The sequence below is a fragment of the Carcharodon carcharias genome, chromosome 3 (assembly GCF_017639515.1).
Source record: "Carcharodon carcharias isolate sCarCar2 chromosome 3, sCarCar2.pri, whole genome shotgun sequence".
Lineage (NCBI taxonomy): Eukaryota > Metazoa > Chordata > Chondrichthyes > Lamniformes > Lamnidae > Carcharodon > Carcharodon carcharias.
Window position 1 is genome coordinate 211080270 of NC_054469.1, and position 26803 is coordinate 211107072.

The 26803-nt window shown below is 42.1% G+C and overlaps 1 protein-coding gene across 6 annotated transcripts in view; it reads left to right on the forward strand.

The window, feature by feature from the left end:
• The window catches only part of LOC121275666 (FH1/FH2 domain-containing protein 3-like), a 592370-nt gene that overhangs the window by 520069 nt on the left and 45498 nt on the right, over window positions 1-26803 (forward strand). For all 6 annotated transcript variants that reach the window (XM_041183184.1, XM_041183185.1, XM_041183186.1 and 3 more), the window contains 4 exons: window positions 9336-9494; window positions 15300-15482; window positions 16300-16419; window positions 23031-23192. In XM_041183184.1, the coding sequence (XP_041039118.1) occupies window positions 9336-9494; window positions 15300-15482; window positions 16300-16419; window positions 23031-23192 (624 nt within the window). The remainder of the gene's footprint in view (window positions 1-9335; window positions 9495-15299; window positions 15483-16299; window positions 16420-23030; window positions 23193-26803) is intronic.

The following is a 26803-nucleotide window of genomic DNA, read 5'->3' on the forward strand; positions in this document are numbered from 1 at the left end:
AGGCACGGTAGCTAAATTTGAAGGCGACACCAACATAGGTAGGAAAGTATGTTGTGAAGAAGACATAAGGGCCAGGATTTCCTGGCCCCATTGTGGGCGGGACCTGCCATGGCGAGGCGGAGACCCAGCCAGAATTCCATTGACGCGCGGCCGGACAGGAAGATCCCGGTGGTGGGCAGGTGCGGAAAATCCTGCCCAAGGGACAGAATTTTTCCGTCAGTGAGCTGGGGGCGGGGCCCACTCACCGACGCGGGATGACTTCGGGGGGAACCCCCAACATCATCCCGCCCCATTTAAATATTCAGGAAGGCGGGGGGGGGGGGGGGACAGCGCAATCAGCTGTCCGCCCGCCGACCTGTCAATGGCCAATTGAGGGTAGAAATGTCAATTAAAGGCCCTGCCCGTCCAACCTTAAGGCTGTTGGGCAGGCCAGGAGCCCCAGCGGGCTTCTGAAAAAACATGAAACCTCTACCCACCGGCGGGATGAGGTTTCATGTCGGTTTTAAAAATCTTTAGTAAAGTTTCTGTGATATTTATTAATATGACCCATCTCGTGTGACATTGTCACATGAGGGGGACATGTTAATAATTTTTCTATTTTTATGCCTTCAAAAACTGTCAGCGCTCTCCCTGAGGCAGCACTTAGTTTCAGGGAGATGTGTGCTTTTTTGCGCACATGCGTGAAAGAGTGCACTCTGACAGTTGGGGAATTCCCCCCTGCACAGGAAGCGCATAGCCCACTTAAAATGGCGGCGGGGCCCATTTCAGCGGCGGCAATCAGCTGCCCCCCCCCCCCACCACCACCACCAAGCCGGTGTGGCCCGCCCACCCATCAAGGGCAAAATTCTGCCCAAGGAGTTTGTGACTGGATATAGATAAGTTGAGTGAATCGGAAAAAATCTAGCAGATGGAGTATAATGTGGGAAAATGTGAAGTTGTTCACTTTAGGAGGAAGAATAAAAAAAGCAGACTGGTATTTAAATGGAGAGCGACTGCAGAATTCTGAGGTGCAGAGGGATCTAGGTGTCTTCGTTCATGAGTCACAAAAATTTAGGGTACAGCATGTACAGCTACAGCATGTACTCAAGAAGGCTAATGGAATGCTATCCTTTATGACGAGAGGAATTGAACATAAAAGTAAGGATGCTATGCTTCAGTTATACAGGCATTTGTGAGACCGCATCTCGAATATTGTGTGCAGTTTTGGTCTCCTTATTTAAGGAAGAATGTAAATGCATTGGAAGCGGTTCAGAGAAGGTTACTAGATTGATACCTGGAATGAGCAGAATGCCTTAGGAGGATAGGTTGGACAGGCTGGGTTTGTTTCTGCTGGAGTTTAGAAGAGTGAGGGGTGACTTGCTTGAAGTATATAAAATCCTGAAGGATCTTGACAAGGTGGACGTGAAAAGGATGTTTTCTGTTGTGGGTGAGTCCAGAACTAGGGGGGGCACTGTTTTAAAATTAGGGGTGGCTCTTAAAAGACAGAGATGAGGAGAATTTTTTTCTGAGGGAACTCTCTGCCTCAGAAGACAGTGGGAGTGGTGTCACTGAAGATTTTTAAGGCAAAGGTAGATAGATTCTTGTTGGGCAAGGGAATCAAAGGTTATTGGGGTAGACGGGAATGTAGAACTCAAAACACAAACCCATCAGCCATGATCTTATTGAATGATAGAGCAGGCTTGAGGAGCCGAATTGCCTACTTCTGTTCCTATTTCTTATGTACATATGTGTCTCCTGTGCCTAGTGGCATGTGAAACAAGCCACTTCTTTCACATTTGTCTATTCAGACTTGTCTCCTTGATGGCAGTATCCTTTTGATCATCCTCTAGATAGATCATACTTGATCCTTCATGCCTTTTGTTCCCTCCAGGTGGCCTCTTGACTATAGTGCACCTTGTGTGTCTGCCACAGGATAGCCTGATAGCTTGAACAAACCTCCATAACCATCTCTACCTGATTATTGCATACGTAGTAAGTTAACCCATCCTCAATGATTAAATGATCACTCAATGACAACTCCAGATTCTTGAACAATCCTGAAGGGTTGTGTTCAGCTTCATGTTGGCCCTTTCACCCAACATTTTAAAGGGGTTCAGCAGTGTTGGAATGACAATAGCATTGTCCAATCTTGTTTTGTGAGTAGATGTATTTTCTTCTTCTTCCAGGTGTTGGAGAAACAAGGGAAGGATCTGTTAGCATTTCCAGTTTATTTTTTTAGTGAGTTGATCATTAGTGGGTAACCATACTTCCAAGTAGACAAAGTGATTGACTCTTTCATGCCATTCTCCAACAGTTACTCATCCACCAGTGTTGACAACATTCTTTCTTATTTCCATGTTGTTGACCTTTTGCGGACTGATACACAGTCTTATTTTGGCACCTTGTGCTTTTATGGTAATAAAGAATCTTTTCATTCTGTCCAAGTCAGTAGCTATACCATCTATAAACTCTCGATCTCATAGCTCACCTCTTATACAAGCACTTGTGTTCTCTGCGACAACCATCAGTTTTCTCATTGCAAAGTTTAGGACACTGCAGTAGTTAAGTGAGGTCAGTGATACAGCCTTGCCTCGCATCATTAACCTGTCACTTGTCTCCACTCTCTGACCTCAAATAGCTCACAGAATCATCATATGTAGCTTCTATCAGATTAATGATCTTTGCTAGAATTCCATAGCATCACAGGATTTTCCAGAGGTCCACTCTGTGGGCACTCAAAAGCTCAGGAAATCAATGAAGTTAAAAGCCATCTTCTGCTGGTACACTAAACCTTTCTCTACAAGTCCTCTCCAGGTGAAAAGATGATCTGAACACGACTTAACAGATCAACATTTAACCAATTTTCACTTGAATATTTTCACATAGAATTTGTTGCACAGGAACAGGCAACTCATTTCAAATAGTTTTGCCATTGTTTACTGCACACAAGCTTCCTTTCACTCTACTTCATCAAACCCTATCAGAATATCTTTCTATTCCTGCCATTATTCTTCTGTGTGTCTTCAAATCTATTGCCAAATTATATTTTTACATGCTCCTTCAGTGCCAGATCCACTCACTTTCTTATCGTCCCTACAAAGATGGTACTGCCATCTTTAGTTTTATTTTGATTGTCTGAATAACAAGATGATGGTCACATCCTGGAAGGAATTGTAATTTTACCACGCATGGCAGAGTTTATGATTCAGTCATTTTAAATTTTAAGTATTTAGGCAGTGCTGGCAGCAGTGTGTGCGTTGTATAATCCTTTAAATTAGTTGCAGCTTGGTTTAGAAAGTCTCCAGGAACTTTAAGGGAGAGCCACATTGGAGTTGTACTCAGTAAAGTGTTGGCCCAAGATTTGTCCCCTTGTTCTGCTTCATCTGAAGTTGGGTAATGCCCTGACTCTGTATTTATGCTACATTTTGCTGTGGAGGGAAGCAGTCCACTGAAGTGTAGTGTAGATACATACTGGAGTGCAGTCTTCATTTGTATATGGGTACAATAAAAGCCATCTGTTCTAAATAAATACAGACTCTGGCCTTGACATAGTTACATAAATTCAAGGGGCATTTTGTATTGAGTACATTGTTTTATTTATTCTTTCACAGGATATGGTGTCGCTGGCTAATTCTTCCCTAGTTGTCTCTGAGAAGGTGTTGGTGAGCCACCTTGAACTGCTGCAGTCCATGTGGCTTAGGTACACCCACTGTGTTGTTAGGGAGGGAGTTCCAGGATTTTGACCCAGTGACTGTGAAGGAACAGTGATATAGTTCCAAGTCAAGATAGTGTGTGGCTTGGAGGAGAACTTCCAACTGGTAGTATTCCAATGTGTCTGCAGTCCTTTTCACTTCTTGTGACAGAGGTCATGGATTTGGAAGGTGCTGTGGAAAGAGCCTTGGTGCGTTGCTGCAGTACATCTTGTAGATGGTAAACACTGCTGCCACTGTGCATTGATGATGGAGGGACTGAATGTTTATTGTTGTGGATAGAGTGCCAATCAAGCGAGCTGCTTTGTCTTGGATAGTGTTGAGTTTCTTGAGTGTTGTGGGAGCTGCACTCATCCAGGGAAGTGAAGAGTATTCCATCACACTCCTGACTTGTGCCTTGTAGATGGTGATCAGGCTTTGGGGAGTCAGGAAGTGAGTTACTCGCCTCAGAATTTCTAGCCTCCGACCTGCTCTTGTTGCTACGGTATTTATATTCACAGCTATTCACGCCTAAAGCAAGGTTTGTAGTATTAAAATATACCTTGAGGTGAATGCAGACCTGGGCTGGATATTTACTGTGAATTAGAACCATTAATAGGCTAGGACTCAATGGTGATATCATCATCTCAGCTGCAAGTCTGGCCCGACTGATCAAGAGTAGGTGTTCTCTTACTTTTGTAATAAAATGTTTGTTTTTCATCTTGTCTGACTGGGGGAAACAAGGCAGCAAACCTACTGGTAGCAGTAGCTTTTTAATGTAACTCTTTCGAGTACAAACCTGTTTCCATCTGTTTCAGATGAAGTTACGTTGTTTCATAGTTCGCCATTGTGAGATTTGAACTCTTGATCTTGGGGTTACAAACCCAGTACCATAACCTCTTGGCTACCAACACATGGAAATTATTGCTTGTAATCAATTGGCTGCTCTGTTTCTGACTCAGAACATAATGACCACTATTTCTACCTAACAATGGTTGTCTTGCCCTAATAAGCAGCATTCATTTAGCATGTATTCTTTTTTTAAAAAAATCACTAGGTGGTTCAGCAGCAGTCAACTTTATGGCCTGTTTTTGGACAGGTATAACACCATAAAAAGGTATCACTATGAATTTTGTTGCTGGGCTTTCCTGATGGTTCACTTGGGAATTCACGTGTAAAATGGAGTTGCAGAGACAAGGTGACTTGTCCTGGATTCAATCCTTCATCTATGCTGAGTTAATTGATCTTAAACTTGAGCAAGGATGAAGTAATCTTCCTCAATCCCTGGAACATAGGTGGAATTCCTGACTCCTTCTGGGAAGTGTAGATCTACGGGCTATGGATAATGATAAGAATTGAGCTCTGCTGTGAAAGCCCTCGCATTCAAAGTCAACGCTCACACATGAAGGGCAGTTACTTAGGCAAAGTGTCAGAAGGGAAGTGGAGCATGTACCTGAGCATTATTCTGATGATACGGTGGTCATGCAGCCACCGTGCTTCAGTCAAGCAGTGATTTGTAGCCAGTCCTTCCTCTCGTATTCCATGTCAACTTTTGATTTCTATCAGGCCTTCAACAGCCTTCTGAAATGAAGCTCCTGCACCTCTCAAGCACTGAATATATATTTGAAATAAGCAGGGAAATAGAAGAATATAGTGTCAACAGCAGTCTCAATGAACCACAAAACTACAGTCTTCCATTTTAGTCTTGAAAGACTCCTGTGGCTCTCAAAGGGCAATGTGTGTTTGCTTTGGTTTTCTTTTCAGAGATTACTGTATGAGAGAAATGAGAGTCTGTGGGGTTTTGTACATTCCAGTCATTCTACTTTATAATATTCTGCAGGTGGAGTTACCAGGAAATCATTCCTACAGATGTTATTTTATTGGAAATGCGTGTATGTTTTCATTTTTGAAGACTGTTTTCTTAATAAGTGAATAGTTCCTGTAAGGTCATGGAGATCCTTTGTGTTCATTCATTCGTAAAGTGTGCACATTCTTATGCATTTTCTTTTTTCCTTTTGAGCTATATTTCCCCCTTTAGTTATTTTTGAAACTGTCTCACTGGGCAATACACCAGTGCCAAGCTGAATTGGCAAGTAGTTGATCTGCTCCCAGTCTGTTGCCAATGGCTCAGCATGTCTTTTAGTGCTTCGTATTTTGACAAGACCTCATTCCAGTTTTTACTCTCGCACCACTTCAAAGCGTCGTGTTGGTCCCCATTACCTGCTCTTGCTGGTAGAGAGCATTGAGAAACAGGTTATAAATGTTAGTCATAAACCTACCAAACCATGCATCACAACTCAGCCAAACCATACTGCGATAGTGCTTTTGCAGTGAAAAACAAAATAAGACTTGCGTTTATAGAGTGACCAGTAGTCAATGTTGAAAAATAGGGAACATGGCAACCAATTTGCACACACCTACAAACAACAATGTGACAATAACAAGATGATCTGTTTTTGCGATGTTGATTGAGGGATAGATGTTGGCTCAGATACCAGCTATATAATTCCCCTGAAATAGTCCATGGATCTTTTCCCACCTGAGAAGGCACACAGGACATTGGCTTAATGATTAATCAAAAATATGGCACCTCTGACAGTACAGCTTTCCCTCAGTACTACATTGGAGGGTCAGCCTTGACTTTTGAACTCCAGCTCTGAAACGGGACTCAAGCTCAACTTTCCTGACTCAGAGGCGAGAATGCTACCATCTGAGCTATAGCTGCCAGTTGGGTAACCAGGTTTCATTCTGCGTACTCTCCTATGTATGTGATGTAAATATGATAATTAATGGATGAGGAGAATATTTGCACGAAGATACCATCACCCTACACAACTCGAACATTCTTCCTATCCTTTATGTTTTTATTTTAAAGAACAATGTAACAACTTGGGTGGTCTTGAGTGGAACTCAAAGACCTTTCTACAGGGAAGCAGGTGAAATTGAAACAGTGTCACGGCAGCCGCTCTCAAAGTACCTCCTAATGGTTGGTTACACAGCAGCATTGGTAAAAGTTTAGGAAGGTAGTGTTGTGCTCTCCTCTTACTTGAAGTAAGATGCATTGCATAGGTGGCTCAAAGCAAGATGAGGGTGAAAAATGTAAAACTCATATGAGAAAAATATAATTTTAAAAACAAAGGCCAGAATTTTCCAGCACCCCCGTGGCGCCTGGTGAACCACTGAAATCTCCTTTCATGTCAGCAGGACTGGAAGATTCCGCCGGCGTGAGGGGCTGGAAAACTCCAGCCAAAGTTTGTTTTTTTGAAAGCAGGTTTCTGTAATTTCCCAGTGATAGCTACTGGAATGTTGAATTCAAGATAAATTTGGAATCACTGTGCCATTTTGTGATTTGCTGAGCAAACGTCAGACCCTAATCTTCGGTTTGATATCAAGATGCTATTAATGCCCTCCCAAAAGTTAAATATTGTGTCTTTCTTCTGAAATAAAAACTGAAAATGCTGGGAAATAATGATCAGGTCTGGCAGCATCAGTGGCAAAACAGCGTCATGTTTCAGGCTCGTGATCTTTAATCAGAACGGGGAAAACTAGGAATGTTATGGTTTTTAAGCAGGTGGAAGGATAGAGGGTGTACAAAAGAACAAAAGGGAAGGTCTCTAATAGGGTGGAGGGCTGGCGAGATTGAATGACAAAAGAGCTGGCAGTGCAAGGCCAAAGGGGAATGGTAATGGATAAATGAAGGAACAAAAGGTGTGTCTGGAGGAGATGTGTGAATGACTAGATCCTGAATGGCTGTCCTCCAAAGACACATACAAAAGAAAAAAAAAACAAAAATTGCAAAAGGAAAAGGAAACAAAATGGAGCCAGAGATTGCAATCTAAAATCGTTGAATACAACATCAAGCTCACCTTAAACTTCATTGGAAGAGAGGTCAGAATGGGGACAAGGTGGAGAATTGAAATGACAGGTGACCAGAAGCTTGGGTCGCAATTGCGAACTGAATGTAATTATTCCTCAAAGCGGTCACCCAGTTTCCATTTGGTCTCGCCAATGGAGAGGAGCATAGTGAGCAGCGAATAGAGTAAATTGAAAGAGGTACCTGGCGGGAGTGCTTGAGGCTTTGGACAGTGAGTAGAGAGGAGGTATAAGTTGCAGCTCTTGCACGTGCATGTAAAAGTACCATGGAAAGGGGTGTTGAGGATGATTGAAGAGTGGACCAGGGTATTGCGGATAGAATGGTCCCTTCGAAATGCTGAATAGGGAGGGGAAAATGTGTTTGTTGGTGGCATCACACTGGAGGCAGCGGAAATGCAGACTCGATGGGCCGAAGGGCCTCTTCTGCACTGTGATTCTGTGAATTGCAGAGGATGATCTGCTGGAGGACAAAGCCTAGTCTTGGGAAACCCTGTTGTGGTTCTGGGAGGGAGCTAGAGATGGATAGGAGCAGGGGTTTATCAAATAGAATGGATGTGATCAATAGCCTTGTCAACTATGGTGGGGGAATCCTTGGGTGAGAAAGAAGGAAGGCACATTCCAAGTGCTAGTTTGGAAGCTCACATCAAAAGATCTATGACAGAGAAACAGGGTAACTGGAATAGTGTCCATATAGGAAGCAGGTGTGAGGAAGTGTAGTTGAGTTATTCTGACTCTTTTTACCTCTTTTTATTGTGATCAGTTTCGGGTTGTCAGTATCTGTGTTAATACAATACAATTTGATTTCAGCAATCAAGCGATGCCCTCTGCATACGCAATAGAAAAGTAACATGTCCTACCCAGTCAAAAACCCTGGTTCTTTCAATTCTTGCTGTTGAAATCCCTTGTTAATCCAGGATCACAACCACGTTCTGCCCCCTGGAGTTTGCAGGGTCAGTGGGAGAGCATTTATTTTTCATGGAGTAGGTAACATGTAAACATCCCTAAAGGCCCACCTCCAGCACATACCTGTCCAGCCAGTTGGAAATTCAGGTGCTTTCCCTCTCTCCTCAGTCCCAACCTAGTTCCTCTCCTTTCCCACTTTTAAAAAATTCCCTTTGGAAATCGAGGTTGCTACATGGCCTGGACCACATGGAAAAGTCACTTCTGCCCATTTGGAGGCCCTTACTCCTCAAATCACTTAACAGTTAGGCCTCCTGGCATACACCAGATCCCGATTGCACAGGAATTCCTTGGGGGAAAAAAATCCTGCCCAGGCTCTGAATCCCTTCAGGAATGCTCCCATTTAAGGAGGAGTTGGTGTGGGATTGATGAGATAGGACTGCAGAAATTTCATCAGTGTTAAGGTGGCTTGTCATAAACTCCTGGGAAGTACTCAGGCCCTATACAATCAGGTCTCTGCTCTTTCGGTGTGGGGAGGATTGGTTCTATTGATTTTCAGGTGGCGTTACCGTGGGAGACCAAAAGGCTTCCATGGATTTTCAGGCCTCTGGCATCCAACAACTTCCTTTTGTTTACAATAGTGAATATAATGTAGATCAGCAGAAGTGGTGCTCATGGCTGCTTTCCTCTCTGTTTGAAAAGGAATATGGGTGGGCAGTGTGCTGAAGAATAGATGCATTTTCCAATGCTATTGCTCTCCTGGTATTTGTGGGTTATGATGTGTCGGTTCTGAACATGTAGCTCCATTCTATGAACTTAGAGATTATTTTCCACGCACAGAATCAGACTCATTCTGTATGGCTATGTAACTTCTATTATATGTGCTTATCTCAGAAAACAGCTGCAGATGGCAAGAGACAGGAAGTCATTGTGTTAGACTCAAAGCGGAGCAATGCTATTAACATTGGACTGACCGTATTACCTCCTCCAAGAACAATCAAGACTGCAATTCTGAACTTTGATGAATACGCCTTGAACAAGGAAGGCATAGAGGTAAGCTTCCCTCTTGATTTGTGTCTCCCTTTCTGTCCGGGGTAGAGGCCTGGGATCAGTCAGTCAAATTGAACCTCATTTTGAGGCAGTCTAGTAATGCTTCTCAGTTGGTGTTATTTTTAATACCAGAGTTAGTATTTAAAGCAAATGGCAAAGCAGCATGTTTAAAATAACGCCACTCCTAAAATCTCAGCTTGTGTCTAAGTAAACCAGCCTGGTCTTGATTTCCTGCACATTCAGTGCACTTCAATCATGCTTTCAGGGGCAAAGGTTAAAGCTGCAGAGCTCCAAGTGGAATTGTGGGAATTGAGTTACCCTGGGTAACTTGAGGTAAAGGCGAACAGGGAAGGAGGTAGATCTCTACCTACTATTGATGTATGTGCAAACAGAATAATTTGTCCATTTAACTGTGTAATACTTACTTAGGCAATGCATTTTATTGATAGGTAATGGAAGGTTTTCCTTGTTCTAATACCAAATATCAGCATCAAATCATACATGTCAGACATAACACTGTATGCTAAAGATATATCCAATACTTCATCATTTTTATTGAACATACCTAAATTGACAGCAGTGCTGATTTAAGCATTACTGTTTAGAGAGGTGAGTGATGACATTTATTTTCTATTTTATTTATGGGAGCAGGGTTTTTGACACGTGATTTTGGTGTATTTGTTGACATTTGAACTGCCTGTAATTGAGTGTGACCCACAGTATAGTGAATATAGTATATCACCACATCGATCTGACTTCCGATTTTATTTCCTGACCCCCCCCCCCCTCAGCATTGTAAATAGAGTGAGGGGAATCATCAAGTTAAGCCGTTAATATGTTCACATAAATGAACTTGCACCTTATCTCAAACAGCAGCTGGGGTTGGCACAGAAAGTTTATTTCGAGGAAACTGCATTGTCTTTTGCAGTTATTTGTTATGGTAGGTGCTCAGGGACAAACGCTAAATTAATACACTTATTACTGCGATTCCCAGAAACAAGGAGCTCATTTAAAAATGGTCGGCCCTGATTTGGTGCACCACATTCTAGTGGAGGAAAATAACATGATTCCAGTGCCACCCTCTAATCTATCTGATTCTAACAGGCTTCTGCCCCATCTTCCTATTAATTTGATTAATTGATGCTGATAACCTTCAAGGCCAGTGGGGAAAGCTGTATTTTCTTGAAAATGCTAACACTGGAGTTGAAATGTTGACTGTCAACTTAACAAGAAAACAGTCAGCACACTTGAACAATCTCACAGGGGTAAGATTCCTCTATATGCTCAGCTGGATTGAAATTGTAAACCAGCTTATAAAGTGTTACTGTCCCCGTAGAGACCCATAACTGTTAAAAAGAAATTTGAACTTCCAGTTAATAGCTGAACGGATGACATGACGATTTCACATTTTAAGATGTTTACCGCAACAGACTAAAAGCACTATTGACTAAATACTATTTTTGTAGTCAACTTATACTACAGAATAGAACTTTTAATACAACCAGAAAAACCACCATCAGGTTTACGTTACATTTGGCCTTTAAATAGACCTTCAATTCTCCTGCAACCAGTCTAAAATGATTCTTAGCTCCTGGGGTTTTACTTCTCATCCTTTCCCAGCCAGGAAATTTTTAACTCCAGAACAGTCGTTCATGGTGTGAGTTTCCCTTGAGACATTTCCCTCTAGCTAAAGCTAGGCAAATCTTCCAGCCTCATTTTAACTCTTCACAAATTTGGTCTTTCCAATCCGAGTGGGAGCTCCCACCTGTATTCCTGCATGGTGAACCACAGGAACTTTCGACCTCTAGTGCTCTGCCTTTCCCAAACCCTGCAGACTGTCTGTGTTTGAGTTTCATTGGTATCTTAGAAGCCCTTGCCCTCCGAAAGCCCATCTTCATGGCAACATGTATCCATGTAGAAATGCAGATTAGCAATCCTTGAGATCACAACTCCCTTATTTGGAAAAGGACAGTTTAAAGCACAACTGTTACAACCTGACATTTCCTTTTTTGGGACTTTGAAGACTCGCAGTCTATCCACTGTTAGCAGAGAGCTGCTGCCATTGTCTCCAAGTGTAAACACCTTGCACCTTATTCTCAGTAAAACAATCTGGGCTCTCTTTAATCTCTAGCAATCAAACCAGCCAGGCTTATTGTCAGGCAGACTTTAGAACAAATCACATGATTCCTTGCATTTTAGCTCAAATTAAAGACAGGCTCAAAACAATAATCTTATGAACCTCATAATTACAACACCACCACCCACCCCCCCAAAAATGAGTCCATCTTGGCAGCATCACAACATCTACCTGTATCGAGCAAATACGTGTAATAGTTAGGATTTAAAGTCCACTTTATATCAATTTTTTTAGGATCTTCTCTCATGAGAATTTGTTTTGCTGCTCATGCCTTCCATTATGCATCTCCTTTCTCAGGACATTTAAATTTCACAGGCCTGAATCTTGCACTTGTCGGGCGTGTGCGATCAGCGGACTCGGAAGCGGACGTGATAAGCGCTTCCAGCCGCGATCCGCCCCTGACCGGGCCGGTTAACTGGCAGTCAGTGTGAAACATGCGCTGAGAAAGGCTCAGCGCTGCCAGGGGTTGCGGGGAGAGGGCAGGCGCCGAGAAACATGAGGGTGAGGGTGCGGGCGCTCCCTGAAGGCTGGCAGCTGCTGTGGAGCTGCCTCAGGGAGCTGCAGTAACTGTGAGAGTGAAATGAGGTCAACAAACTGCCGCAAACTGTGTCAATGCTGCCAATTCAAGCACCTGACGGCAGACTACATAACACCTCATCCCCCAAACGTCGTCTTTTATTCTATTTAACCCTGGCCGTTTTGCCCCACCCTGGATGGAGTTTGTAGCGAAAACGTGAAGGCTGCCTGGCCGTTTGGCCTATCCACCGACCGTAAAAGTGGAAGGGCCATGTAAAATCGCTGACAATTGACCCCTTAATAGGCCTAATTACCCTTTTAATTGTCGGCGGGCGTGCCACCTTCTCACTCAATTTCACATGATTCCAGGTCGGGCGTGGATCCGCTCGTTCAATGTAAAATCTGGTCACGGTGTTTTCATGTCCTTAGTTAGACGTTGTACCTTTAGTCTGGTTTGGTTAACCTTGTCAAGAACAACATTCCTGACCAGGCAACCACTGTGGGGAGGGAAGCCCCTCTATTGGTGTCTTTGGCTGCTCCTCCACCCAGGCAAGCAGGGAGGTGCCAGCCTCCAGGCAGTTAACCTGCCCCCACTTGCTGTATTGGGAAACTAGAGGTCGACTGGAAATTCCTAGCCGGCCTCCTAAATTTACCTCTGGTGAGTCTCTTAATGTGCCTAAATGTCTGCCTGCCTTGTAGCAAAAATATCCGGTGGCTGGGAATGGTACCTGAGACCAACATGCCACCGGATGCTATTATTTTGGCACTGCCCCGCCTTGCTCCCCCCCCCCCCCCCCCCCCCCCCAACCAACCATCCACCTCCCCCCAACACCGGTCTCAATTCTCCACCTCGGGTACCCGAAACCTCATCCCAAGGGAATGGGAGGAAACCGACACTACATTGCCCTGAGCTACTGTTGCATCTAATCTGTTGGCCGATTGGCAAAGGCTCTGAAATAGGCATTATTTAGGGCAGGGAGTGTGAGTGCCATGTGGGGCATGGGGTGCTAAGGACAAAGATGAGGGAGAAAATAAATTGAAATTAAGTGAAGATTTAAAAGCAAACAGCTTGGTTCTTTGGATGCTGTAGACCCTAATTCATGGAAGCTGTTCCGTCGTTTAGTTTGGACTTTCAATTTGCGTTCAGGCAGCCAGAAGTGTGAATGACTGAAATGAATTGGTGCATGGGGAGGGACATGTTTCCAGCAACTCCGGCTCATCATTCCCAAAAGAATCATTGGAGATCTCAAATACATCTATTATCGCCCATCCTTCTCTCATAAGCTTGCCAAGAGACAGAATGAATAGAGCCAGCTCTCTCCAGTTACTGCTCAACTACACTACATAAAAAAAAGATTTGCATTTATATAGCACCTTTCATGACCTTAGGATATCCCAATATGCTTAACAACCAATGACATGCTTTTGAGGTGTAATTACAGTTGTAAAGTAGGAAACATTAGAAGATAATTAGCATACACTGAGCTCCCAAAAAACAGCAATGTGATAAATAATCAGACAACTTGCTCTGTTTGTGATGTTGGTTCAGGGATAAATATTGACGAGGACACCTGAGGAACTCTCCCCTGCTCTCGTTCAGAATAATGCCAGGAAATCTCTTATGTCTACCTGAGAGGGCAGACAGGGCTTTGGTTTAATATTTCATCCCTCCTTTGGCAGGGAGTACTAACCTGAATGATGTGCTCAAGGCTCTGGAGTGCAACTTGAGATCATGTCCTTCTAACTCTGAAATTGCTAGCACTGAGCCATACGGTAGGATTTTACACGTCGGTGAGCGGGGGTGGTGCCTGCTCACCGACGCATAAAATGACGCACGGTGATGTTGGGGGAACTCCCGACGTCACCGCATCCCATTTAAATTATCAAGAAGGCGGGAGTGCAGCAAAATCAGCTGTGCACCCACCGACCTGTCAGTGGCCAATTGAGCCCATTGACAGGGTCAATTAAATAAGTAAAGGGCCTGCCCGTCCAACTTTAAGGTTGGTGAGCAGGAGCCCGGTGGGAACTAGAAAAAACATGAAACCTCATCCACGGGTGGGATGAGATTTCATGTAGGATTTAAAAAATTTTAGTAAAGGTTTTGTAAAAATTATGGACATGCCCCAACTCATGTGACATTGTCACATGAGGGGACATGTTAGGAAAATTTTATTTTTCTATTTTTATCTTTTTACATTTACAGCTGATCTCTCTGAGGCTGCACTTAGCCTCAGGGAGATGAATGCGCTCTTTCGTGCACATGTGCAAAAGAACTCACTCTCAATTTTGGGATTCCACCCCCCTCCCCGGCCTGCACAGGGAGCGGATAGCGATTCCGTGCGGACATCACGCTGGGTGGGCCTTAATTGGTCCGCCCACATAAAATGGCAGGGCGCCTCTGATTGGGGGCGCCGATTGGAAGCGCACCTGTATGTGCCTGCCCTTCAACTACACCCTCCCCACCCCAACGGGGGGAAACTTCAGCCCATAGTTGACAAAGGACAAGCCTGAGAGAGAAAGATCATTTGAACCATTCATCTTTGGCTCCAATATCGCATCTAGTTTAATTTTGCACGTCCCTGATGTAGTCCCTAATATTCTGTTTTGCAGTTTTTTTTTTCAAGTATTATATCTACCACAGAAGCAGTGTTCCTCACATCTTACAAGATGCCAGAGGTCATGTGTAAGAAGGACATGTTTAATAGGCAGAATCTAACAGATCCAAAGCTGGCCAAAATTAAGTTTTTCACTTTTTGACTAATTTTCTTACTGAATTTGCTTTCAACATTCATCTAAGATTTAATATACTCAACATTGAAATATTCACAGGTTATCCAAAAGGATTGTATTTAACCAGTGCCAGTCTTTACCCAGAGTGTTGTTAGACAAGTCAACATCTAAGGTTAGACAACATATGCAAATTGTATTTCTCTCCTGCGTATCAGGAGCCTTGAGAGATAAAATATTTCATCACCAACATCGCTAGGTTGCACTGAAAAATAATAGTGACTTGCCTTTGTCAATCATATGATGAGGCAGTGTCCTATGTGGAAGGATTACTCTCCAATGTAAAGTGCATAGACCATTAAAAACTTTCCCAATTCCTGCAGATGAATATCAATTAAATGTCTTTCATGTATCTGATTTTATTTTAGAAAATCCTGACCATGATTCCAAGTGAAGAGGAAAAGCAGAAGATCCAGGAGGCCCAGCTACTGAATCCTGACATTCCTTTGGGTTCCGCAGAGCAGTTTCTACTAACCTTGTCTTCCATTAGTGAACTTTCAGCCAGACTCCAGCTCTGGGCCTTCAAACTAGACTATGAGACAGTAGAGAAGGTAACTCCAGCCTAGAAACAAAATGATTTGTTATATGTACAGCACTTGATTAACAGCATAGCCTATGGTGTCCACTCCAACAGGTAGTTAAAATATGCCCAATGGGACCTTGAGATTTTTATTGCTTATACCATGGTTATAGACAGAAATTATTATTTGTTCCTATCAGTAAGGAATATCAATGAAAGTAATGTTGGTTCTCCTGCTGATAATGAGGTGCAGCATAACTTTGTGTAACTGTGAAGATGGAGAAAAGTATCAAGAGGTGTAATTTTGAGCAAGACAAGGATTGCCAAGGTGATTTTAATTTGTTCACTTTAATCCCTCACACGTTTGTTGGTTGCTGAGGGAATGGTTAACCTTTAAGGCTCAGCATTCTATAGTATGTAAATAATGCAACATAATGTAGTTTGAAAGTTTGTGTCCTGAAAGGTTCCTGTAGTTTATAAATGTTCCCTGAAGATGATCAGTGTTCAATACTGAACAATTGATGCCACAAACTGTGTGAAGCTGCTAAACTGTAAGGAATTGCAAATGGGATTATTGCTCTAGTGGTCTGTCATTTAATGACTTTGCCATGGTTACATAGCAAAGTTTCATAGAAAATATTTGGGGTATACAAGCCCAGAATTTATACAAATAACCCCTATCCCTAGCTTCCTTCTGCAACGAACAGCCTACTTCTTGGTGTAGTATAGCTTCTGAGACTTTAGTGTATAAATGTTATATTAGCTCTATTGGATGATCATAGATAAATTTTACAATGCATCAGCTGTTTTGACCTTGAAGGTATGGCATGTTCATGTTCTACTCACAGGAAGTTGCAGAGCCTCTACAGGATTTGAAAGAAGGAATGGACCAGTTAGAGAACAATAAAACTTTAAGATACATCCTGGCAACATTATTGGCTATAGGGAACTTCCTAAATGCATCAAATGTAAGTTTGATTGTCTTCTTTTGCTAGTTCATTATTATGTTACTGTATGTACATCAGTGTGAGAAATCTTGGGAAGACTCTTTGGTTTCCCACTAAAACACATTGTGTCAGCTATTCCACCAAACTGTTGCAAAATAACCTTCCTCCCTGTCACATGGAACTATAAAATGTTTACAGCACAAAAGGACATTAGGTCCATGATGCCTGTTCTGAGTCTTTGTCAGAGACTTCCCTCTCCCCACAGCCATGATTCCTACTCTGATTCAAATACTAATCCAACTTTCCCTTAAAGTATAATGGGTCAGAATTTGCTGTGACAGTGAGTAAACTCTGCCAGCTGTTCATTAGACTTGCGCTCGCCTATAAACTTTTCATGGGCTTTTGCATGGCAAGTTGCTGTCGGCCAAATATTCAACCAGTGTAGCTCTATCAATTAAGCATGAACAGGACAAGCAGCTGTACATCCCCTTAACTAATCAGTTTGTGGAATAGTTAATAAACATCACAGCGACTGATTTAGGAAGTATCAATGTCAAATCAAGTATAGATCATGAGAAGGAGAAAGGCTAGAGTAAGAGAGCGAGATAAGATGAACATAAAGAAAAAGAAAAAAACGTTAAATCAACAATTAAACTCTGAAGGAATGAGACTCCAACTTTCAAAAGTTACCGTTCCGTTTCAGAGAGGTGGTTTGGCAGTAATTAAGATTTGCTGCACTGCTAAAAGGGACAGTACAGAAACTTTGCCGTTCAATACATTTGAATGAGCAGCCAGACAACAAGATACTCATGCAGCACACCTCAGATAGGAACTTCCAATTTTCCTGTCAAACTGCTCATGTTGGAAGTTGCTCTTTGATTTGCAGATGAGTAATGGTGAACTCTGCTAACCTTGCTAATATTTTCACTGCAAACTCCAGTCCATAATATTCTCTACATAATCCAAGAGATAAAAGCTAGACAGACGAACAGCATACAGTGTAAATTCACCAAGATGACCCCAGAGAATGGGAGCTATAGTAATGAGGAAAGAGTTGAATTATTCATGCTACAAGAGAGAAAACAAACAAGAAGTTTTTAAAAATTTGAAGTGGTTTGCTTGTGCAAAGTGGAAAAGATATTTCAGTGATGAGCAGTCATCAATGTGATATTCTCGCTCACAGAATGAGGACATCAGATAGGGATAATTTCTTTGGAGAATTGTAGGATTGTATAGCACATAAGGAGGACATTTCAGCCCATTATGCCTGTGCCAGCTCTTTGAAAGAGCTATCCAATTAGCTCTACTCCTTAGCCCTTTTCCCCGTAGCCCTACAAATGTTTCCTTTTCATGTATAAATCCAATTCCCTTTTAAAAATTGATATCGAATTTGCTTTCATCATGGTTTCAGGCAGTGTTTTCCAGATCATAACTTACTTTAAAAAAAATGTTTCTCTTCATCTCACATATGTGTCTGTTACCAATTACTTTTGTTTCCTCTGGTTACCAACCCTCCTGCCAGTGAAAAGTTTTTCTTTCTTTATTCTATCAAAATTGTTCATTTTAAACACCTCCATTGAACCTCCTCTCAACCTTGTCACATCTTAAGGAGAATAACCCCAGCTTCTCTACTCTCTCCATATAACTAAAGTCCCTCATTCCTGTATAATTCCAGTAAATCTTCTCTGTACTCTCTACAAGGTCTTGACAAAATTGGGCACAACACTCCAGCATTGCCTAACCAAAGATTTATAATAGTTTAGCATAGCTACCTTACTTTTGTACTTTATGCCTCTATTTATAAAGCCAAAGACCATGGGCTGAATTTTGCCCTTGACGGCAGGCAGGCAGCCAATCGCCACCACTGAAACGGGCCCCACCGCCATTTTAAGTGGGCGGGTCAATTAAGGCTCGCCCAGCGTGAAGCCCAACGGGAAGCGCTATGTGCTTGCTGTGCGATGGGGGAGGGATTCCCCAAATGTGAGAGTGCGCTCTTTCACGCATGCGCACAAAAGAGCGCACGTCTCCGAGGCAAAGTGCTGCCTCAGGGAAATCGCTGAAAGGTTGTCCAAGTGTAAAAATAGAAAAATAAAAATATCATTAACATGTCCCCCTCATGTGATGATGTCACACGAGATGGGACATGTTAATAAAGTACACAGAAACGTTATTAAACTTATTTAAAACCTCATCCCGCCGGTGGATGAGGTTTCATGTTTTTTCAGAAGCCCGGCGGGGATCCTGGCCTGCCCGCCAGCCTTAAGGTTGGACGGACAGGGCCTTTAATTGTTTTAACTACCCTGTCAATGGCCTCAATTGGCCATTGACAGGTTGGCGGGTGGACAGCTGATCGCGCTGTGCCCTTTCCTTCCTGAATATTTAAATGGGGCGGGATCACTTTGGGGGTTCCGCTCAACGTCATCCCACGTCATTTTTGTGTTGGTGAGTGGGTCCCACCCCCAGCTCACTGACAGAAAAATTCACCCGCATGTGTACTCTTTTTAACAACTTGTCCTACCACCCTGAAAGATTTGTGTATCTGAACCCCCAGTTCTCTGTTCCTGCACTCACTTTGAAATTGTACCAATTAATTTATATTACCTCCCTTCATTCTCCTTCCAAAAGACATCACCTCACACTTCTCCACCATAAAATTCTTCTGCCATGTTTCTGCCCAAGTGACTTGGCTGTCTCTACGCTCCTGAAGTTTACCACTATCCCCTGTCTTTCTCACTGCGCTTCCAAGTTTTATGCCATCTGCAAACTTTGAAATTCTGCCCCCTTTTTCCAATCAAGATCATTATTATATATCAAAATGAGCAATGGACCTAATACTGACCCCTAGGGACACCACTGTGCATCTCCCTCTCGTCTGAAATATGACAGCTTGTCACTATTTTTTCCTTTGTCTTTTAGCCCATTTTGCATCCATGCCGCCATCACCCCTTTCATCCTTGAGACGTGGGACATTGTATAAACTAACACTGAATTGGTTGTGTTTATTTGGTCATTACGATGAGACATTCAGGGCTTTGAGGTGCTGACTAAATCCATACTGAATTGATGTATTCCTAGGCATAATCAAATCTATAGATTTAGGAGTTGGTCGGCGGGAATCTGATACCAAAATAACTTATAGCAAAAGAAAACGGATACATATTCCTTCTCTACATTCTTAGTACTCTTGAGTAGACATACTTTTGTACAGTGTTATTTGACCTAAATAACTAAAAATAGTGATGCATTGAATTGTATAATGTACAGGAAAGTAGAAGGATGGTAATAGAGAACATGATGTGAGGATTTGCTCTTGACATGGAGTGCAACTGAATGGAAGCGTTGATCAACAAATTGAATATAAAAGTCTAAAAGCAAAATACTGCAGATGCTAGAAATAGGAAATAAAAACAGAAAATGCTGGAAAAACTCAGCAGGTCTGACAGCATCTGTCGAGAGAGAAACAGAGTTAACGTTTCGAGTCCATATGACTCTTCTTCAGATCTTAAGAGTGTGAAGGTCTGATTTATGAATCGTCCAACAATTTTCCAATTATTAAAATTGCTCCTCTTCATTTACCCGGGCACCATAGATTTGTAAAACTATTTTTTTTAAATGTTATGCACTTAAAATGAGAAAATAATGTAACAAGGGATGGCTAAGATTAGAGTACGGTGAAATAAAGGCTTAATTTGAAAAAGAACTTGGAGAACTAGAATAACAATCAAAGAGGAAGCCTTAGTGTTACACATCATGGATAGGCACATTAGCTGGGAATACTTGTAGAAACTAAAAGGGAAAAAAAAGAACTGATAGTAACAAGCAGAGATAAAAATAGAAGGGATCTAGATAAAGACATTGCAAAGAAGGTTCACGGCTCTAGTGAGCCTTTCTAGTGAACAAGGTTAAATAAAAATAGAAATTGCTGATAACACTTGGTAAGTTAGGTGGCATCTGCGGAGAGTGAGAATTAACATTTTAGGTCAAGACCTTTCATCAGAGCTCTTAGATGTTCGAGAATTAACAACTTTTAAGCAACTACTTGGCTGAGGAAAAGAGACAGGAAGAGGTCTGTGAAGGGCAGGGGTGATTAAATGACGCATGGGAAGATGATACAAGGCAATAGAGGGTCGTAATTAACGGAGCAAGGAAAGAAACAAAAGATAGGACTAGAGGGGATGTAAAGTAGAACAGCAGGTGGCGAGGGTGAAGGGGAGCAGGGAAAAGTTGGGAAAGCAGAGAGGATTGTGTTGACTTGGGGCTGTGACGGAGTAAAGTGAGTGGAATCCAGCGGCACAGACCATCCCACAGACTTTGTGCTGAGAGGTACACCCCCATTCCAGGAAAGAACTCTCAACACCTCCACTGGTGCAGTGCAGGAGGCTAAGGTCAGAGAGGAAGTGGGATGGTGAATTAATGTCATGTGACCGGGAGCTCATGGTCACGCTGCATACTGAATGTAGATGCTCAGCAATGCGATCACCTTAACTGTATTTGGTCTCCCGAATGTAGAGGAGACCACTTCATGACCAGCAGATTTGGAAGATATGCAAATGATAGCTGTTTCAGTTGGGGGGATGGGAGGGGTGCGGGGGCAGGTGTTGCTTAGGGCCCTGGATGGTAGGAAGAGAGGGGTGAAAGGGCAAGTGTTGGATCTCCTGCGTTTGCATGGTGCTCTGGGAAGGGAGTGTGTGTTAGGAACCTTTTGAATATTGAAAGTGGAGGGAGGTAAAGGTGTATTTGGAGGTGACATCATCTTAGCAATAGTGGAAATGGTGCTGGATGATCAGTTGGAAGCTGGAAGGGTAAAAGTTGGGAGGGATGAAATGTTTTTGTAATAGTTGCCATAATATAATTGAATTTAATATTGTGCTGAAGAGGGAGAAGGGAGAGTCACAAACAAAGATATTAAATTTAATATTAATATTCTCTTCAAATGGAAGAGAAATTACATTAATCACAATACACTTTGTCGAACTGTTCATGTGTAACTCGACAAACGGTGAGAAGTATTCCTTATGATACAAAACGAGTATGTGCTTGTAGAAGGCAAAAGCTCCACTTGTGTAGTAAGCCAACCATGGTCAATAGGTGAGATAAAAGACTGTAGCAAGATAAAGTAAAAAGCTTAAACAAATGCAAGCAAGGAAATCGGTCAGTCTTGGAGAGCAATGCAAAGCAACAAAGGAATACAAAGGAAGTCATGAGGTGCAAAAAGGAATATGAGAAAAAAAATCGAAGCTAACAGCAACATTTGTACAGAAATATAGAGAGACAGAGGGAAGTAAAGGCAAATGTGGGCCAATTAAAGATGAATCGAGACGAGGCTGTATTGGATAGTTGGCAGACTTGTTAAATGAATACATGGCATCTGTTTTCCCAATAGAGGAAGCAAAAAAAAAAGTACCAACCTAAAAGGGGAAGCGCTTACTGAATTTAAGATAATTTTTTTTAAAATGGAGACCCATCAAAATTATTATTAATCAACAGAGAAAAAATTAGGGAACCTTGCTGCTGGGATCAATTTACTTCCTGTTTGAGAAGACAACTGTTATGCACCTTTGTACTCACTGAGAATAACTTTTGAGTGACTGGGACAACTGTATATAAAAGATACTATCCAGCAGCCAGAAATATAGGGAATTAAGTTGCCTTACATGCTCACATTGAGTATATTTATTGTTTGTTAAAAATCAAATCACATCTGAAATAGGAAAAGATAGAAAACTGCCTAGAAACCATTCTATAGACCCAATACTGTGCAGAGAAGCAGCTAATAATGTTACATATGGTAATGCTACTTTTTAACAAGCTTCGGTTTTGTAGTTTGCTCAGTTTAAAAGTAGCCAGTGCAGGTAGTTCATACATAACCAGTGATTGAATATGCCTTTTTAAATTTAATTGTGGTTCGCAATTCTTGTTATAAATTTATGAACTTCGATTTTGGTCCAAGATTTTAAAAGCAGTCATATGGAGATATTGGGAAGTTGTTGATCAGACTTGGTTTCTTGAATCGCAAAAGTCTTGCCAGGTTCTGGTGGTCGACAAGATAAATTTTACACTGAAACAAGTACTATTTGTTCTATGCACAAACATTTATACTGTGCACTTCATATTCCTCCTCCCTCAATTTTCTCTTATACTCTCCCAAAGGCACTGACTCGTGGCGGGGTACAATCAACAGCCCGCCACCCAGATTCAAAAGGGACAACCAGCTATTTGAGTTGGGGAGCATTGCAACCTCAGCTCAATGCTATCCTTGGGCAAAATTCCCACATGCAGACTTTCCAGCAGGGGTCACTGGATGGAGACCAGGAGAGGGAACCATGGCAAATTTATTTTAGGAGGCGCAGTCAATTACAGCACCCACCCAGTTAGTTCCTCCTCATATTTCTGTTTTGTATTAGGACAATTAATTTTTAAACACCACTTAATCGCTGACAGTAAGATCACCCTTGATTTCAACGTACCTCTCCATATCGGGCCAAGATTTCTGAATGTTCACATTATTCAAATCGTCTCAGACACGATTATCAGCTCTAAAGTTTTGTTTTTTGGAAACAAAGCAATGATTGCTGTAAGTGCTAAATATGTATCTTTGTGGAATAAGCATTTTTCACCCCTTTTCCCAACAGGCCAAAGGTTTTGAGCTGGGGTACTTGGAGAAAGTACCAGAAGTAAAAGACACGGTGCATAAGCAATCTCTGCTGCATCACATAGCAACTATTGTGGTGGAAAAATTTCCAGATAGTTCAGACCTGTACTCAGAGATTGGGGCCATCACGAGGTCAGCCAAGGTATGTCAGTGAAAAAAAAATTCTGTCTGTCTATTATCCAGATGTTGCAGCTGCACTTTCCAGCCAGGGCTGAAGGTAACAAAATACTGTTCTGCATTTCACTCAAGGACTTTTCAGATTGAGGAGGTTTGGGATCTTTTTGAACACTTTGCATTTGAACGGGAATCGACTGACCTCGCCCTGATTTCCGACTTGGAGCATTATGCAAAACAGCCAGCCATGTTTTTTTTTGGAGTTAGGGAAATATGAAGATCTGATGTGTTACTCTCAAAATGGACAAGGTTGTAAAATTACGTGTGGAATCCAACCTAGAGATCGGAGGTTATGTAATGCTACCTTTTTTAAAAAAAAAGCTCTCCTACACTTCATGTGTAGCGTAGATTACTGAGGCCAGCAACTTAATGTCTTCATTCCAGGAGCAGCAGCGCTCAGACCTTTGCTGCTTTCCATGCCACAGCAAGTGGGCAATGCACTAAAACACGCGAGGTGAATGGTGAGCAGCCACAGCACAAAAATCTTCACGGGGGCTTCTTCTGCCATTCTCCAAAATTAAGAGCAGGGATAGGCCATACAGCCCCTCAGCCTGCACCCCCATTCATTGAAAACATCTTCTACCTCTACTGCCAAAGCATTCTACAAGCCACTGAGAATCACCTTCTCGCATTTTCCTTTACGCTTGGTACCGACCAATATTGCCTTTGAGCCCTAGTGTATGATGCAGTGTATAAGCCCCTGGCCTCTCTAATTCAGAGGAGAAAAGGATCAATGTCAAATAAAAAAAAACAAGTTCTGTGGGAGTTATTTTAGAAACTGTCTCAATGATTCTAACTTCCTCTGAAAAGAGCCATTTGACGGTGAAACTCTTTGTAGCTATAAAAGCAGCAACGTGCATCAAACACAGATGGTTAGGCAGTACCTGTTAAGGTTAACCCTTTTTTTTTTAAAGAGTTCAAATTGTCAGGTTCTCTCTCTGATTCAGTGGTAGATTTACTTTTCCAGCATTTTTTATTTTAAAGCCCCATCATTTGTTGTTTTTCCTTTCTTGCGCAGTCTTCATTACCTTCTAAACTTTAATCTTTCTTAGACGTAGGCATGGAAGATGCACTGTGCATCAGACTGTTTCACAATGGTTTGTGGATCCAACAGGCATGAGAGCAGCAGTTCCACGTTTTGTAGGACAGAGGTCACAAGGTTGCAAATCAACATTCGTTGCCCGTACCTGACGCTGAGCAAATGCCCCATGTCTTCTATATCATCCAGTTATATTATGATTTTGTTAAATTCTGATCTTAGGATTTTCTATGAAGTAGTTACATGTTATTTAACTTATGAAATGATACAATAGACACCTGAAAGCAGAGTGACTCTCTCTTTCTGATTGGTGTTTCAGTTGGTTCGTTTCTCCGCTCTCTCAACGTTTATCCTAACTTTTGCAGCCTTATGAAAATGTGTTTACCTCTTACTCTTCAGTTTCCTGAAAGATACAAACCTTTTTTTATTGTTTTAGTAAATTCATTCATTCACAGGATGTGGGCGTCGCTGGCGAGGCCAGCATTTATTGCCCTTGAGAAGGTCATGGGGAGCTGCCTTCTTGAACTGCTGAATTCCATGTGATGTAGGTGCACCCACGGTGCTGTTAGGAAGGAAGTTCTAGCATTTTGATCTAGTGATATTGAAAGAACACCAATAAAGTTCCAAGTCAGGATACTTGAAGAGAAACTTGCAGGTGGTGGTGTTCCCAAGCATCTGCTGCTCTTGTTCTTCAAGGTGGTAGAAGTTGCAGGTTTGGGAGCTGCTGTCGAAGGAACCTTGGTTAATTGCTGCAGTGCATCTTGTAGATGGTACACACTGCTGCCACTGTTTGTCGGTGGGTGGAGGGAGTGAATGCTTGAGGTGGTGGATGGGCTGCCAATCATTGGGTTGCTTTATCCTGAATGATGTTGAATTTCTTAAGTGTTGTTAGAGCCTCATTTCATCCAGGTAAGTGGAGACTATTCCATCACATTCCTGATTTGTGCCTTGTAGGTGATGGACAGGCTTTGGGGAGCCAGGAGGTGAATCACTCGCTGTAGAATTCCCAGCCTCTGACCTGCTCTTGTAGCCACAGAATTTATATGGCTGGTCCAGTTCAGCTTCTGGTCAATGATAACCCCCAGGATGTTGATAGTGGGGGATTCAGCGATGGTAATGCCATTGAATGTCATATGGAGATGGTTAGATTCTCTCTTGTTGGAGATGGTCATTGCCTGGCACTTGTGTGGCACAAATGTTACTTGCCACTTGTCAGCCCAAGTCTGAATGTTGTCCAGGTCTTGCTGCATGGACACGGATTGCTTATCTGAGGAGACACGAATGGGTGTGAACATTTTGCAATCATCAGCAAACATCCCACTTCTGACCTGATGATGAAGGGAAGGTGAAGGCCTGAAACATCGTAACATGTCCCTTCTGTTTACTGTTTACAACTACTGACTAATTAATTTTTCTACGTACCTTTAATTTACCTAATAAATGAAAGAGGTAAGTAAATTTATAAAGCACATTTCACCACTTCAGATGTCTCAAAAAACTTTACACCACTGTTGTAATGTAGGAAATATAGGAACCAATTTGCACACAGAAAATTCCCCCAAACAACAATAAGTAAATAAATAATAATATATTTTATAATAATAAAGTAATGTTATTTTAGTGATTTCTTTTCCCCTGAGGGATAAATGTTGATCAGAATATCAGGGAGAAGTCCTGTGAGCACCTTTGAAAATTGCCTTGGAATCTTTGCATCCACCTGAGCGAGCAGTCAGGGCCTTAAGTCAATGCAAAGCACAGCACCTCTGACAGTGCAACCTTCCCTTCAGTTCTGCACTGAAGTGTCAACCTAGAATTTGTGTTCAAGTGTCCAGATTGGGGCTAGAACCCACATCCTTGTAATTCAGAGATGAGAGTGCTATCAACTGAGCCACAAGTGACACTTAGGAGGCGTGCAAACGTTCACTGACTGGCAGAACTAAATACTGTAAACTCTATTAACCAATATAAAAAGAATAAGAAAAGAGTCAGAACTCTGGGCCATCTTTGGGAAGCTCCTGGCATTGCTGGCTAATTAGCATGAGTTGCATGACATTGTGGAGGGCTGAATTGGTAAGTTAGCTCCAAACAAGCTAAAATGCTTGGAGTAATGATAATTCGCATGCTTCACGCTGCCAAACTCGGCAGTGGTTCCATTATCTGTTTCTAATTCCCTGTATAACTGTCAGCGTCCACTGTTAAATAGAAGCAGGTTTAAAAAGTGCCAATGATTGTTAAAGCTACATGTAACTTTTTAAAAATTGTCTTAATTTTCTTGGCAAGATCTCCTCTCTCAAGCTCAACATGTGGTTTTCCTGTTTTTTTTTGAACCTCACACAACTCTTAATTTCTTTGTAACTTTACGAAAGACGGTGAAGCCACCAAAGCTTGACAATGTTCAATAATCAAAAAACTTTATGGCAGCCTAGTATAAAGTTACTTGCTCTGCAATAAACAATGTGACCCATTAATCCAACTCACTTTTCATAAATGTTATCAACTCTGAATTGGTCTTCAGATATTGCATTACAGAAGGCAATTGA